At 27.7% G+C, this 17,588-nt stretch overlaps 1 protein-coding gene across 3 annotated transcripts in view; it reads left to right on the top strand.

The window, feature by feature from the left end:
- ampd1 (adenosine monophosphate deaminase 1 (isoform M)) overlaps positions 1–17,588 on the top strand; it is a 35,737-nt gene continuing 18,149 nt past the window's right edge. Inside the window, exons 1-6 of one of the 3 annotated variants that reach the window (XM_073909260.1) lie at positions 1–107; positions 2,894–5,296; positions 7,193–7,358; positions 8,432–8,537; positions 11,343–11,508; positions 13,511–13,730. In XM_073909260.1, the coding sequence (XP_073765361.1) occupies positions 11,349–11,508; positions 13,511–13,730 (380 nt within the window). In that variant the 5' untranslated portion in view covers positions 1–107; positions 2,894–5,296; positions 7,193–7,358; positions 8,432–8,537; positions 11,343–11,348. Of the gene's footprint in view, positions 112–2,893; positions 5,297–7,192; positions 7,359–8,431; positions 8,538–11,342; positions 11,509–13,510; positions 13,731–17,588 lie in introns of all 3 variants that reach the window. The other 2 variants (XM_073909259.1, NM_200893.1) reach the window with 2 other exon arrangements.

The following is a 17,588-nucleotide window of genomic DNA, read 5'->3' as shown; positions in this document are numbered from 1 at the left end:
ACACACTTCCCCGCTACCGAGGAGCAGTGTCGGACCGGCCAGCTTTCCACAGGAAGAGTGATAGTGTCACGAGCCCTCAGCCAACATGCCTAAAGTCGCTGTGCCCGGTGAGTGTCCATTCACCACCTGCATTAACATATTGTATATCATGTCATACATATGATAGCATAAATAAATATAGATAACATAACTTAAAGTGATAGTTCACTCAATAGTTAAAACATGTTTAAAACCTATTTGACTCTCTTTCATCTGTGGAACACAAAAGAAGATTTTTTGAAGAATGTTGGAAACGGGTAACCATTGACTTTCATTGTTTCTCCTACTATTTAAGTCAATGTTTAAGTAATTTTTAGCTTTCTTTAAAATTCAGCAACAAAAAAACGAATGTTATAAAAGTTTGAAACCGCACAAGAGTGAATAAATAATAAGCAAATTAAAATTATTTGCGTGAACTATCCCTTTAATTGAGGAATATACAAACTGCTGCTTGGATGGTGTCTCTGAAAGTGTAGGGATGGGAGTGTTTGATTATTTCTGATCAACTTTTTGAAGTGTATACAATAGATATGCTAGCCTCTATAAGTTTTGTTTTTGTTCTGGTGTTGGTTATATATGCGAATATCTTTAGGTACTTTTATTTAAAGATTACGGTAGCAAACGGTTGAACACCTCTGACATTTCATCAAAGGCGGCTGCAGAATGAAAATAGAAGCGTTACATTTCAGGCCCGCCATATTGCATTATTAACACCCGTGATTGATTCATTTGTGCTGTTTAGATAAATGACATCGAATAGGCTTGATCTTATTTTCATGCACACAGAAGTTCTCACTTGTTTTTGGCTACTGTTGAAGAGTGTTTGTTGGGACTCCAGCGAGGATTATGAGTTATGACTTATTACAGTATGTGAAGGGCGTGCTTAAAAATGCAAGAGACCCTTTTTCTTGTCAGCAGATTCTAGCGGCTCAAATGTCCTGCTGGTTTTTGACATGCCATAACTCACTTAAAGTTTATTTTTACATTATAAATGTTTGTCCAGTGGATTTTTTAAGCTCCTGTGTGAACAGCTGTGGTAGTACAGTTACTTACACCTTGCAGAATGTGAATAATTATTTATATTAATGTGTGAACTTGTGGATTAAAACAGATTTTGCAAGGTGCATGTTCATTCAGACTGATTATGTCATGTTCTGTTGAGTAAGATGTTGGGTTGAGTTCAGACTCGCATTGCTAGACATGTTGCTTTCCATGTGCAAGCTAAGAATAATCTGAATTTGCAGACTGCGATTGGATATTAGTCGTTGATGTCACCAGGATCAAAAATAGAAACACTATCGTTTGGAGCAAGCACTGACTAGGATAAATCAGCGGTATGAACAAGCAATTATTGGTTTCACACCCAATGATGTGCATTATTTTAGACTGATTTGCGTGCAGCCTTTTTAACAGATGAATGAGAACTGTTTATTGTAATTTTACATGATTTTTATATTGTTTTTGTTTGATTTTAGCAAAACACAAGAATTTAAGCAAATAATGCCATACATTTTGAGAAAAGCCATCAAAATTCTGTCATTTTAGACATTTTAGACACTAGGGTTGCATGGTTTGCCATTACTCCATTACAACAATCTCTTAAAAAGGATGACGCACAAAGTGTAATTTTGAATTGCTTTGGATTGTTACCTGAAAAGACTGAAAAAAAAACAATAGATGAAAAACCTCAAAATAGCAATGGGACACATTTAAACGATTTTTGAGCACTTCATATAGGGTAGTTACCAACCTACGTCACACGGGTTCAACCGCGCATATCAATTGCAAAAAAAAGGCCGGCTGCAATAGCAAACATGTCGTGTTGTGCTGAAGGATGCCAAATTCAAGTCCAAAAATAGAAAACTTAAATTTTACCGTACACCACACTGCTTTTAATGCCAACAGCAGACGTCTTTGGCTAACAGTCACCATAAGAGCTGAATGGAGTGAGGACCTAATTAAAAATGCTTAAAAGTTCACGCTATGCTGAATCATACACATATATACATACACATTTTTGTTCGCAGCAATGATTTCAGCAAAAACAGTTAAATACGGTTAATTAAACTGCAGGCACTGAATGCTCAGAATGAAATGTAAAAAATGTAAGTTCACATACTCTGCGGTACAGGTGCAGTTCACTGTCCGAGTGCAGTCGTTTTACTTGTTGATTATTACCCAGGCCTTGTATAGCTCCCTCGTCTTTCATTGTCTTTGGCTAGGCAGAACCTCGGTTTTTAGCACTACAAAGTTTTTAATCTAGTAATCGTGGAACATCTATTTCATGCAACTTAAGTTAATTGACTAATCCAAATTGGCACCATAGACATACCCCTAGTAAGTAGTTATCTCTTAAAAGCAATCGCTATATGTTCATTATCTACCGCAGGGGAGTTCTCGAGATCTACCTGAGCTCAAACTCCCCTCTCTCCTTGCAAACGAGAGGGAGCCCCTGACTCGAGGATCTTATGAGCTCAGGGCTCTCCCCCGGGACAGCATGCCAAACAAGCTTTATAATCCATCATCAGCTAAGTGTGAACTCTTGAAATATATGATCTCAATTTATTTTGCTGTATTTCAGTAACCTAAAAGCATTTTCAAGCCATGCACATTCTTTTTTTCCCTAAGAAATACAAACCTAAATGGGTGCTGTGCATGAACTACTATGGGAAATTTAGAAAGCATACTGCAGCACACACTGTATATGTAATCCTCACAAATTCCTGTGTCAACAGAATTTAGGCAATTAACAAATAAAATAAATGCTTTGTTTGTGTATGTTGTCGTTGTGTGTGACCGCAACTCTTTTTTTGCCCCTCTCCACATGAATCCTGCCCCATGTTACTAACCATAGCAGAAGAGAAGAGTAAGTATTGGCAGAAATCGAAGACGGATGATTGTTTGTGTATTGAAGGGGCGTTGAGCATGACCTGGTTATGGGGATTTTAAAAAGCATCCCATACTGAAGTATCCAAAAGATATGCCCTGAATTTCCAGGTGGATACACTTTGTGCGATTTTTATTTATTTTTATTTCAGAATCTGAGTTATGGGATGAATATTAATTATTATTAAAAAGTGTTTATTTGTTTTGTGGTCATGATCCATGACATGGTGGATTTTGGTACCAGACAGCCACAATTGGAGCATTAGTTGTCAAAATTATAATGTATTTTCCTGTTTTAAGCTTAATTTAAGCAAAGTCCCATTAAGGCAAGTCATTTCACTCGATGGCCATCTTTGAAACACCTCTTGGGCAGTATGCCCAGGCATTCTTTCTGAATGGGGAAACATCGAATTCTCCAAAACCTTTTGCCAAGCTTAAAATCACATAACATATTTGGAATCACCAATGGAATTAAACAACAACCGTCTCATAAGTTTAGTTTCTACATTCGAATCAAACAAAATTAGCATTTTTTTTCAGGTAGTCAAGCTAATGCTCATGGACACTCGAAAGAAACAAAATCACGACATCAACCTCATTTATGACCGTTCAACATATCATCACCCTCTTAATAATGCTTCATGAGATTTGTGCTGGTCTTCAGAAGTAATTCACAACTTGGTCTTGACGGTGAACCTCCTACAGAAATGACAGCGACTCTTTGTTTACATGTTTGTGGGGCGGTTGAGTAGTTGCTGTCATGTGATTTATGTTTGATAGGACGGACTGTACCTCGCATTCATTTTATACAGATTACAAAACCATAAAAACTTTTGTTTTTAAGTGTAGCTGTTTCATTTTAAGTGCAGTTTTCAAGTTTTATGTGGATACATTTCTTATGTTTGTGAAGCAAATATTCACTGAGATTCCAGTGTGTTTGTTGACGACCAAACTGTCTTAAAAACACTCATCTGTTCCGAACATTACCCTGGAGAAACGTCATTATATAGTGACCAATGACTGACTCCTGTATAGGCGGGGCTTCATTCACCATATTGACGTTACGCTTTTCCCAAATCAAAACTATATGAGTGACACGTCTTGTGTATTGATAGAAGTGAACCAGCAGACTTGGTTTCTATTTATTTTCCTATTAATTATTTTTCCATTGGAATCACATAAAACAAACTTTGATTCTAAATAAAATAAAATGAACAAAATTTAAGGGAAGATGAGGGAAAGAACAACAACATCATGAAGCATTACAAATAATACAATCAAAATTAAAATGGACTAAATATTTATTTTGGCATGCTCAAACTTTGTTTAAAGCACCTCTGATTGGTGGTGAAATCTGTAAAGCATCATGGGTAATGTAGTTTTTTAAATAAACTGAAACTAACAGGAAAATGACATTTACAATCAATTAATCAATTTTAGCAACAGAAAATCAGCACAATGCCACTTCAGCTCTCAAAAGTCTTTAATATCACTCGCATCACAGTGACTGATATTAAAAACTTTTGAGAGCTAAAGTGGCAGTGTGACTATTTTCTTTTGATCTTTTGCTACAATGTTTATTTTTGATCGAGCACCTGTCTTCGATATTTTTTAGATGTCGCACATTTCTGTCTTTGCTTGAATTATATTTTTAACCACTAAAATAAAAAGTGAAAGTTTTTGCTTTCGAAGACAGGACACTTGGGACCAAAATCCTTCCATGATTTGTCATGGAAAAGTGAACAATAACAAATAATAGCATTTATGTAAAGAGAACATGGTATTTGTGAAAAACCAACACTATCTCACGGCAATTCGTAACTTTTTAAGTTAGTGGCTAAATCGTATGAAATCGTACGATCTCATTCGTACAGTTTAGTACGATTCGCTCACCCCTTAATGACGGTTGGGCTTGGGGGTGGGGTTTGATGCCACGCCTCCTTTTAAAAATCATACACTTTTGTACAAATTAGCCACTAAACTGACAAAAAGTAAAATACTTACGTTTCCTCGTGAGATCAGGCTGGAAAATCTGTTTGTCAAATGTCAAGCCTTGTTTATGTTCTTTTTTTGTCTATCATAAGCATGTGTTTTTAATATCATTTTTTCCCATTCAACTTTACCCATCAATAGTCATTTCAATATTTACATTGTTTTATTATGATATTACTCTTCATCATTACTCTTGCTCTACGTGATGCCTGCAATACTGAGTCTTTTATCATGGATTATTTTGTCTTATAGTCCGGCATGTGATTTCTGAAATGTCAGTGTTTAACTTACTAACTCAGTCTAACCTATAACCTCCTTCTCTTTTCAATGTTTCGGATCTTCCTCACTCACTCTGGGGGACATGAATGATCAGAAGGCAGTAAGTATAAAGGGACTCATCGAAGACCAATGAGAACATGCATCAGCGTGACAAGATCGTGGCAAAATGTCCATCTGTGTGTTTTAGTCATTTGTTTGTTGGGTGAAAGTGTACAGCAGGGTACAAAATTGTTGAGGAAAATGTAAAACAAAGAAAAGGAAGTTTTTTTTGTTTTCAGATCAATAATCGAGGAATTTTGTATATTGGTGTTTAACTAACATTTAAAATAAGAATGTCTAAAAATGTTGTTCAACTTTGCACAGAAATGCAATTTGTAATAAAAAATAAACATGCATTCAACATTTTGTACCCCACTGTAGTTCATAAGCAAACAAGTAACATGTTGTACTTTTGGGATATCTGTGCATGTAATATTATAATCACCTACTGCACCCTTAAATAGAATCTTTTATGTCATCAGATGTTTATTTTCCTAAAAATTACTCAATTGAATAAAATGTTTTGCTAAGAAAATGATATAAATATAGTGGAGGCATTCTAAAACAACATGTAACTAGAGTTTTTTTTTTTTTTTAACATTTGCACTTGTATTATTCTGATGCATGAAATGCAGGCCTCATTTTATCCTGTCTGTATTCTATTCAACATTTCTAATTTATAATGTTGTGGTATGAATTTTGTTCATCTCATGCACGCTGGGAGATTTTGATTAATTTCTTCTAGTGGTCAAAGTGACTCAGTAGTTGAGTCATTTTCTGGAAAAAGTGCATTACTTCAACCAAAAGCATGCCCAAGATCAACAGTGTCTCAATGATATATGACAACCAGTCAGATGTTTCATAGAATTTGGTTGTGTTTTACAGATAATGGTGGATTTTATATTTATTTGGTCTTACTTGATGCATCTTATCAGCTTTTGTGCTTTTTAAACCCACATGAAAAATATACTGTAGTAATTTATGAGTACTATAGTGTTTTCAACCAGTACTATATATTATAGAATTTAGAACTATTTGTTGTTAAATGCTCCAGCATACTATATCTTTGTGAACTACTAAACTGTAATAAATGATGAGTATACTTTAGTTTTTTTTTCTGCACGAAACTTTGTCATTGTATCACCCCAGCAACTATAGAATTAGTCATTTGACTACTTTACTACAGTATGGTTCAAAACACTATAGTATTTACTGTAGGTTAATATAGAAGCCTACCTTTTCATTTTCATGATGTTCTTGTTTTGCATTTGTGCTCCTTTCTCCAGGAGTTAGCTCACCAGAAAAATTTAAAATTATGTTATTAATTAACTACTCACCCTCGTGAAGTTTTAAACCCTGGAAATCTTTGTTAGTCGGAGCAGAAATCAAGATATTGTATGTGGAATCTGAGATACCTGGACCTCCGACAGCAGAAAGGTACCAAAAGCTTCCTCACAATAGACTATATGACTTAAGTAGTCAATTGTAATATTATCAAGGTAAGGAAATACACACATACCACAAAAATAATGACTTATTTTAACAGTTTATTCTCCTCGGCGTCAGTATAGGGCGCGCCTGTACTTTGTTTCAATTAGGAAAAAAGGCGCACGCGGGCATCCGGGAGGATGCGTCACTGACACAGGAGAAGGAACTGTTGAAAAACACATTATTTTTGTTTTATGTGGACACAATGGTATTTTCATAACTTGATAATGTTTCGATTGAACCACTAAATGAATATGGTCTGTTTTGGGGATGTTTTTTGGGCATTTTTTTTGCGATGGAGGATAAGAGATCTTCACCTAAACTATCTTAATTTGTGTTTTGAATAATGAAGCTTTCACAGGTTTGAAACGACATGAGGATAAGTAATAACATACTTTTTATTTTTGGGTGAACTTAGACGTTACTTACTTTAAACCCAGTGTGATATCCTCCATTTTGTTGTTGTCAGAGACGGATGACCGCACGCGCGCAATCGCAGAGCGTGTTTTTGCATCAGAGACCAAAGACGAGGATGTGCGTGAGGAGATCTCCCTGTTTGATGTGGCAGACGACTGTCCTATCCTCAACCAGGAGCTGGCCCAGCACGTAGCCGATCATGACGATGAAGAGAAGCGGTCAGTGCACATTACACAATTATCTTTTTAAAAAAAAATCTTGTTTTGCTCAAGATTTTGACTTTTGACAGCAAATTATAGATAGCCTATATAATTTTGTTGTGATGTTGAATAGAGAGAAACATTTTATTAGTAACCTTTAGCATAGTCTTTGATATACTTGATCACACATGACAAATAAAAGGTGTCAAGCACTAAAATCAGCCAGTATTAAATGTGTTTATTATTGTTGATAACCTAAGTTCATATCCAAAAGTTGTAGTTTTTTTATAAGAGAGATAGGGGAAAAAATAGGGAAGCATTATTATTTATTTATTTATTTATTTATTTATTTATCATCATTATTATTAGTAGTAGTAGTAGTAGTAACCTACAGTATGTTTAATTTATTTACTATTTTAAACGACAGTACAATTTTGAATTTTACAAGTTTGAACAGATTCATGAAATATTTGTGGTGTTGTACTGTACACCTTTTCTTAACATTTCATATTCCTTTATTCAAAGGGTCATATTTAAAATTCCTTCTAAATTTTTTAGAAAAACAAATCAATTTGCCAACATTGTGAGAGTTTGTAATACACTGTAAAAAATTATAGTTATAAAAAAAAACTGATTAAAAACCTGTTGCTTTAAAAGCAGAAGTTGACTTTAATAAAAAAAAGAGTAAACCCATAAAAAAATTTAATAGTTAAGCTGACATAACAATTTTTATAATTATGCACATTGTTAATTTTCTTAATAATTTTAAGGCAACAGGTTTACTCACTTTAAGATAGTTAACTAATCATTTTAAAAGCAAACAATTTGATTCCTTTAGTAAAGCAGTCAACTAATCACTTTTTTTTTTTTTTTTGCAGCGAGACAATCAAATCCAGAAAAAAATATGCAAAAGATACTAAAATACAATATTTCAACCTCATAACTAAAAACAAAATGAGGGACAAAAAAGAGCAAAAGAATATGAAGTAGAAGTGTTTAATTTACTTTTCAGCTGACTGTTTGTTTTCATTCTTGGAAAAAATGTATACTTATAACTAATCAAACTTTATCTTTTACCAAACCCCACGCAGTAAGAAATATCTCAGCCGCTCTCACCCCGTGCTCGAGGACAAACCAACTTATTTGGAGGTCCCTCATTTCCAGAGAGTGTCCATTACTGGTGACTATGCTGCTGGGGTACGTTTCAATTTATGTGTATTAGGAACTGACTGGGACATTCAGATGCTATGCAAAGTTTTGATTTACATACTGCTTTTGATCAAAAAGGAAAATTTTGTTGGTAATTTTTGCTCCTAATCCTTGAGACCTTCATTTATTTTTGTAACACAAATAAAGATATTTTAGATGAAATCCAGAAGCTCTCTGATTCTTAATAGACAAGTGTCCCGGGATGTTCAGTGAAGGAACCCCCCAATTTTTTTTTAAAACAATCAATGTGGTTTCAGTGGTTTGATCGTAATCATATGAAGCTCCAGAAACACATTTGTACACCAAAAACAATGTAAAAATGACTGTTTGCCTTTCTCTTTCATGGCAGATTAAAGGGATAGTTCACCCTAAAATCAATTTTTCCTCATCACCTTTTATTTTTTTATAAATCAATTTAAGTTCCTTCTGTTGAACCCAAAAGAAGATGTTTTGAAGAATGCTGGAAACCTGTAACCATTGGCTTTCATAATATAGTTTTTTCCTTCTATAGAAGTCAATGGTTACAGGTTTCAGCTTTCTTCATAATATCTTCCTTTATGTTTAACAGAAGAAAGAAACTCATAAAGGTTTGTAATCGTGAGGCAGAGTAAATAGTGGGTACATTTTTGGGTGAACTATCCCTTGAAGGTGTGTGTTAACTATAAGCAATACAATGCTTTGCTGACTGTAATGGCAAATTCAGTAATTTATCCAGGATTTTTTTTTTGCCCACTTGTTCTTCAAGCTCCATATGATTACAATTGAACAACCGAAGTCACATTGAATATTTAGAGAGCATTTTTGGCTTCTTTTCTGGACTTTGCATGTCTCTTGATTGCGGCATGAGAGAGCTCTCACAGATTTCATCTAATTTATTGTAATTTGAGTTCTGAAGATGAACAAAGGTCTCAGGGGATAAAAACAAAATAGAGCTGCACAATATAATTAATGTTACCACGATAATAGTATATGCAATATTCATATTGAAAGTTATGGAAAATGACTTTTATATAAAGTAATAAAAATATAAATAATATTTATATAAATTACTTTTTAGGGATGCACCAAAATGAAAGTTCTACCAATTATGTGCTGTTCTGCTATAGACTGATTTCATGCAGCCGCCCTTTTAAACAGTGTCAAGGCTGCGGTGGGATGGAACCAGGAAGTATCGCCTGAGTCACAAAGGAATGTTGTGTACCTGGCTGTATATCTTATTAGCGAAGAGAAAGCGACATAAATTTATACTTTCGCCGCCTTCCGAGTGGCCCGAAGGTTCATTCTGAATTGAAAGTGAAAATAAAAAGGGATATTGCACCTCATTTTTCCCAAGTTTAGGGAAATGGCACTAGTTAGCCAACGTTTTCTTTCCCAAGCACACGTTTTAGATGCCAATTATCAAACTCAAGTTATTGAACTGATTTTTCCACTATATTAGACTTGTCACGATACAAAATTGGTACTAAAATAAAAATAAAAACTACCATTTCTCTTTAACATTTAAGCACTGTTGATGGCATTCATAATCAGCTCTAATTTGCCATTGTGTTCACAGGTGCTCAACAAAAAGGACTGTGATTGGCCGGGAAGGTCATCAGTTCACTGCACTTCACAATGTTTACTGAGTGCAAATACAGACGATGGATTCGCTGATGAATCGACTGATCTTCACGGCTTTAAAACGCTCCAATGTCTTTGTATCCGTGTTTGTAATTGGTGATGAGCAGTGAACTGATGACCTTCACAGCCAATCACAGTCCTTTCTGTTGAGCACTGGTGAATACCATGGCAAATCAGCTGTTTACGACCATGCTCAGCGGTGCTTAAATGCTAGCAGGAAAATTTTTGTACTGGGACAACATTATTACAGACAACACGAGGATGTGCTACAGAGGACTGCATTCTTTTATCGCTCACCGGGTTACATAGGCTGAAGCAGGAAACCCTCCACGGTGTTTCCCTGGTGCTATGAACTGAAGCCCAGGAGGACACTTAAGCGTATTACTCTTAAAGAGATTGTGATGTTGTTTAATGCCTAATATTCTTTTAATTGCTTAAATTGAACTTAACTGAACAATATTAAAGTGATGTTTACACCATATATGCACTTTGAAATCGCGGCAATAGCTTGAGGTTTGTAGTCCTCAGCATGAGGTTGCAATGTTTACAGTGCTGATCCTTCTGGGTTTCTTCCCACTGCAGCCTCGCTTTTGGGTTTTAAAAATGGCGGCCACTTAAAATAAGCGTATACTTCCGGGTTTCTTTCCACTGCATCCTCGCATTCATGTTTTAAAATTGCGGCCACGTGAAATAAGCATATTGGCTAGAAGGTTGACCTAGAGCTGAAAGCATATAATAATGGTAATAGACAACCAGACTCAGAATATCTGCCCAGGTTTTTACTCATTCGTAGTTTCTAAATGTTTGAACATTGGTCATTTTTTCGATCCGAAAAATGTATTATATCCTAAAAATATCCATTATTATTTGTTATTTCAGTATGATAATTTCATAAATAAACATTTTTTAAAGACAATAAAATTGGTTAACAATAAAAATGTTACATTGCAAAAAATTGCAAAACCCGTGCAGTCCTAAAACAAAACGAGGGTGAGGAATTAATAACAGAAATGTAATTTTTGGGTGAACTAACCCTTTAATGCACACTCACACTGTTGCTGTGCATTTGGGTTTATTTTTAGCGCATATTTCTTGTATCTAAAAGCCATTTCGATGCACTGCACATACACTGGCCTTCTGCACAGAATCACACCCTTATTCACCAAACCACAGGTGACCATGGATGACTTCGAGCTGGCCTGTAAGGGTCTGTATCGGGCCCTGACTATCAGAGAGAAGTACATGAGAATGGCCTTGCAGAGATTCCCCAACACTCCATCTCAGTTCTTACGCAAGATTGAAGGAGAAACATGGAAACCTGAAGATCAGGTGCTTCCAGGTAATACGGCTATACTATAATAAAAATATGTGTAGAGTTTAATAGAAAATTATTGGACTGGATTAATGGAATATGTTGTAATCACTGTGCGAATTTGAGCATCAGGGGGGTCAAAATTTTTCGGTTAGTGTGTGTAATACATGCTTCAGTCATTTATGTTTTTTTTTTTTTTTTGCATCTAGATTGTTAATAAAACATATTTTAGTTTTAAGGGTTTTCAGGTTTCAGCGTTTTGAGGGATATTTAGAGTATTCTGACCTACACTTTTCTCTGATTAGCTATTTCAGATGTTACTGTAGGTCAGACTACAAACATTATGCATCTAACTTTACTTTCAGGCTAAATTTAAATACATACAACTATTTTACGCAAAAACAAAGTCTCGTAAACCCGATGTCTATCGGTGCTCTAGATCTTCCAATTATAGACTTTTTCCTCAAGTAGACTGACTGGCAGGATTATGCATTCACAATGGTTTCAACCGTTATAGGGGGTCAAATGTATATTTATAATATCTATTATTGTAACTATTAATATTATTATTTAAAATACATAGAGTGAATTATTTCTCGGTATTAAATAACTGACCCCCACCCCCATCTTTTCTAATTATTCCTTAAGTGTTCAATTTAACCCATTTTTACTCATTTACTTGTTTTTAATCATTTTAATTCTTTGTTGTTGTTTTTCTTATACTTGTGTGATTATTTTATGATTCTTTTAATCCTCTTGTTTATTTAAAGCACTTTAATTTGCCATTGTGTATAAAGTGTGCTACATAAATAAACTTGCCTTGTCTTTATTAGGTTTTTTAATCTTAAAGGGTACCTCTTATGCCCCTTTTTACAAGATGTAAAATTAGTCTCTGATGTCCCTAGTGTGTGTGTATGTAAAGTTTAAGCTTAAAATACCTCACAAATTATGTTTTATAACTTTTTGAAACTGCCCCTTGTAGGCTTTGATCCTATAATTGTGTGATTTTGGTGATTGTCGCTTTAAATTCAAATGAGATTGTGCTCTTTTCAAAATTGGGCCGAGCTACAAATGCCTATGTGTAAGCATCCGATTTAAAAATGAGACTAATACTAATGAGGGAGAGATTGTCACTAATTCCCCCCTCTGATGATATGTATAAAGGAAGAATGTTAATTAAAGTGTTTCTGCAGGCTGTTTTTATAAAGTGAGATTACAAATAAATTATTTAATACATTTATGCTATTAGAAGCTGCTTATATACTTATACTTATAAACTCCTTTAAACCCCTTATAAAAGTGATTTTTGCATAATAGGTCCCCTTTAACCCTTTACCTGCTCCACCAAGAAAAAAATGTTTGGATTGCATTTCTTAACTCCTGTCGCTAGTTAATACAATCAATGCATTTTTTTCAACACATCCCATAATTTTTAAAATATCAACTTCTATCAATTGGTTGAAATGTCGGTTTATGGTAAAACTACGTAATTGATGTATATACTATGAAAAATCTGAAAATGTGAAGTGTAAAACCAATTTATAAAAAAAAAATAATCAAAATAAAACATTTGTGAATGCTAAATCTTCTTCAAATTTTGAAGTATGCTGTATAAAATATTTCAGATTCTTCTTTAAAAATTTTTTTTTTTACACAATAAAACCAAAATCAAGTGTAGTAGTGCAACAGGATGATGTTTGTTTGATTTTTACTTTTTTTTTGTTTTTTTATTTTTTTGTAAACCAACATTGCTGTGTGTGTGTAAATAATTATTTAAAATGGCCATTCTTTAAATCATTAAAACCGTACAACTATGGAAGACCATTTTGAAGAGTAGGCTTAATCATAAATAATAATAATAATTTTATCGGGAAAACATTCTAGAATTAAGGAATCAGATCTGCTTTTTTAGAATTGATTTCAAACACTAATGTTCAAATTATTTTTTGACAAGTTTGGGTAACTGAAAAACTGGAAAATAAAAATTCATTAAGTCACAACAGGCCATCTGATCATTGTTGTGTTGCAGTCTTCACCCCTCTTCCTAAACCCGGCGAGGATCCTTTCTGCACAAAGGATTTCCCTCCTAACCTCGGCTACGTTGCTCGTATGAAGGATGGTGTGATCTACGTGTATAAAGACGCAGCTGCTGCTGATAAACACCAGCCGCTGAACCACCCCGGTCCAGACCTGGCCACCTTCATCGACGACATGAACTTCCTCATCGCCTTGATTGCTCAGGGCCCAACGTGAGTTTTTGAAAGCCCTGCAGTTGCTGAATTTAAGGTCTGTATTATATTATGACATTTTCAAATTCAAGTCACCATCAGGTTTTTAAAAAGAATGCATGATTATATTATATTATATTATATTATATTATATTATATTATATTATATTATATTATATTATATTATATTATATTATATTATATTATATCATATTATATCATATTATATTATATTATATTATATTATATTATATTATATTATATTATATTATAATAAATTATATTATATTGCATTATATTATATTATATTATAATAAATTAAATTATATTATATTATATTGCATTATATTATATTATATTATATTATATTATATTATATTATATTATATTATATTATATTATATTATATTATATTATATTATATTATATTATATTATAATAAATTAAATTATATTATATTATATTGCATTATATTATATTATATTATATTATATTATATTATATTACATTATATTATATTATATTATATTATATTATATTATATTATATTATATTATATTATATTATATTACATTATATTATATTATATTACATTATATTATATTATATTATATTATATTATATTATATTATATTATATTATATTATATTATATTATATTATATAATATTATATTATATTATAATAAATTATATTATATTATATTATATTATATTATATTATATTATATTATATCATATTATATCATATTATATTATATTATATTATATTATATTATATTACATTATATTATATTATATTATATTATATTACATTATATTATATTATATTACATTATATTATATTATATTATATTATATTATATTATATTATATTATATTATATCATATTATATCATATTATATTATATTATATTATATTATATTATATTATATTATATTATATTATATTATATTATAATAAATTATATTATATTGCATTATATTATATTATATTATATTATATTATATTATATTATATTATATTATATTATATTATAATAAATTAAATTATATTATATTATATTGCATTATATTATATTATATTATATTATATTATGTTATATTATATTATAATAAATTAAATTATATTATATTATATTGCATTATATTATATTATATTATATTATATTATATTATATTATATTATATTATATTATATTATATTATAATAAATTAAATTATATTATATTATATTGCATTATATTATATTATATTATATTATATTATATTACATTATATTATATTATATTATATTATATTACATTATATTATATTATATTATATTATATTACATTATATTATATTATATTACATTATATTATATTATATTATATTATATTATATTATATTATATTATATTATAATAAATTATATTATATTATATTATATTATATCATATTATATTATATTATATTACATTATATTATATTATATTATATTATATTATATTATATTACATTATATTATATTATATTATATTACATTATATTATATTATATTATATTATATTATATTATATTATGTTATATCATATTATATCATATTATATTATATTATATTATATTATATTATATTATATTATATTATATTATATTATATTATATTATATTATATTATATTATATTATATTATAATAAATTATATTAAATTGCATTATATTATATTATATTATATTATATTATATTATATTATATTATATTATATTATATTATATTATATTATATTATAATAAATTAAATTATATTATATTATATTGCATTATATTATATTATATTATATTATATTATATTATATTATATTATAATAAATTAAATTATATTATATTATATTGCATTATATTATATTATATTATATTATATTATATTATATTACATTATATTATATTATATTATATTATATTATATTATATTATATTATATTATATTACATTATATTATATTATATTATATTATATTATATTATATTATATTACATTATATTATATTATATTATATTACATTATATTATATTATATTATATTATATTATAATAAATTATATTATATTATATTATATTATATTATATTGCATTATATTATATTATATTATATTATATTATATTATATCATATTATATTATATCATATTATATTATATTATATTATATTATATTATATTATATTATATTATATTATATTATATTATAATAAATTAAATTATATTATATTATATTGCATTATATTATATTATATTATATTATATTATATTATATTACATTATATTATATTATATTATATTATATTATATTATATTATATTATATTATATTATATTACATTATATTATATTATATTATATTATATTACATTATATTATATTATATTACATTATATTATATTATATTATATTATATTATATTATATTATATTATAATAAATTATATTATATTATATCATATTATATTATATCATATTATATTATATTATATTATATTATATTATATTATATTATATTATATTATATTATATTATATTATATTATATTATATTATAATAAATTAAATTATATTATATTATATTGCATTATATTATATTATATTATATTATATTATATTACATTATATTATATTATATTATATTATATTATATTATATTATATTATATTATATTACATTATATTATATTATATTATATTATATTATATTATATTACATTATATTATATTATATTATATTATATTATATTATAATAAATTATATTATATTATATTATATTATATTATATCATATTATATCATATTATATTATATTATATTATATTATATTATATTATATTATATTACATTATATTATATTATATTATATTATATTATATTATATTATATTATATTATATTATATTATATCATATTATATCATATTATATTATATTATATTATATTATATTATATTATATTATATTATAATAAATTATATTATATTGCATTATATTATATTATATTATATTATATTATATTATATTATATTATATTATATTATATTATATTATATTATATTATATTATAATAAATTAAATTATATTATATTATATTGCATTATATTATATTATATTATATTATATTATTTTATAATAAATTAAATTATATTATATTATATTGCATTATATTATATTATATTATATTATATTATATTATATTATATTATATTATATTATATTATAATAAATTAAATTATATTATATTATATTGCATTATATTATATTATATTATATTATATTACATTATATTATATTATATTATATTATATTATATTACATTATATTACATTATATTATATTATATTATATTACATTATATTATATTATATTACATTATATTATATTATATTATATTATAATAAATTATATTATATTATATTATATCATATTATATCATATTATATTATATTATAATATATTATATTATATTATATTACATTATATTATATTATATTATATTATATTATATTATATTATATTATATTATATTATATTATATTATATTACATTATATTATATTATATTATATTACATTATATTATATTATATTATATTATATTATATTATATTATATTATATTATATCATATTATATCATATTATATTATATTATATTATATTATATTATATTATATTATATTATATTATATTATATTATAATAAATTATATTATATTGCATTATATTATATTATATTATATTATATTATAATAAATTAAATTATATTATATTATATTATATTATATTATATTATATTATATTATATTATATTATATTATATTATAATAAATTAAATTATATTATATTATATTGCATTATATTATATTATAT

This window comes from Danio rerio, chromosome 8, assembly GCF_049306965.1.
Source record: "Danio rerio strain Tuebingen ecotype United States chromosome 8, GRCz12tu, whole genome shotgun sequence".
NCBI lineage: Eukaryota > Metazoa > Chordata > Actinopteri > Cypriniformes > Danionidae > Danio > Danio rerio.
Note: the sequence above shows the minus strand (reverse complement) of the source record. Positions and strands in the feature narration are given on the sequence as shown.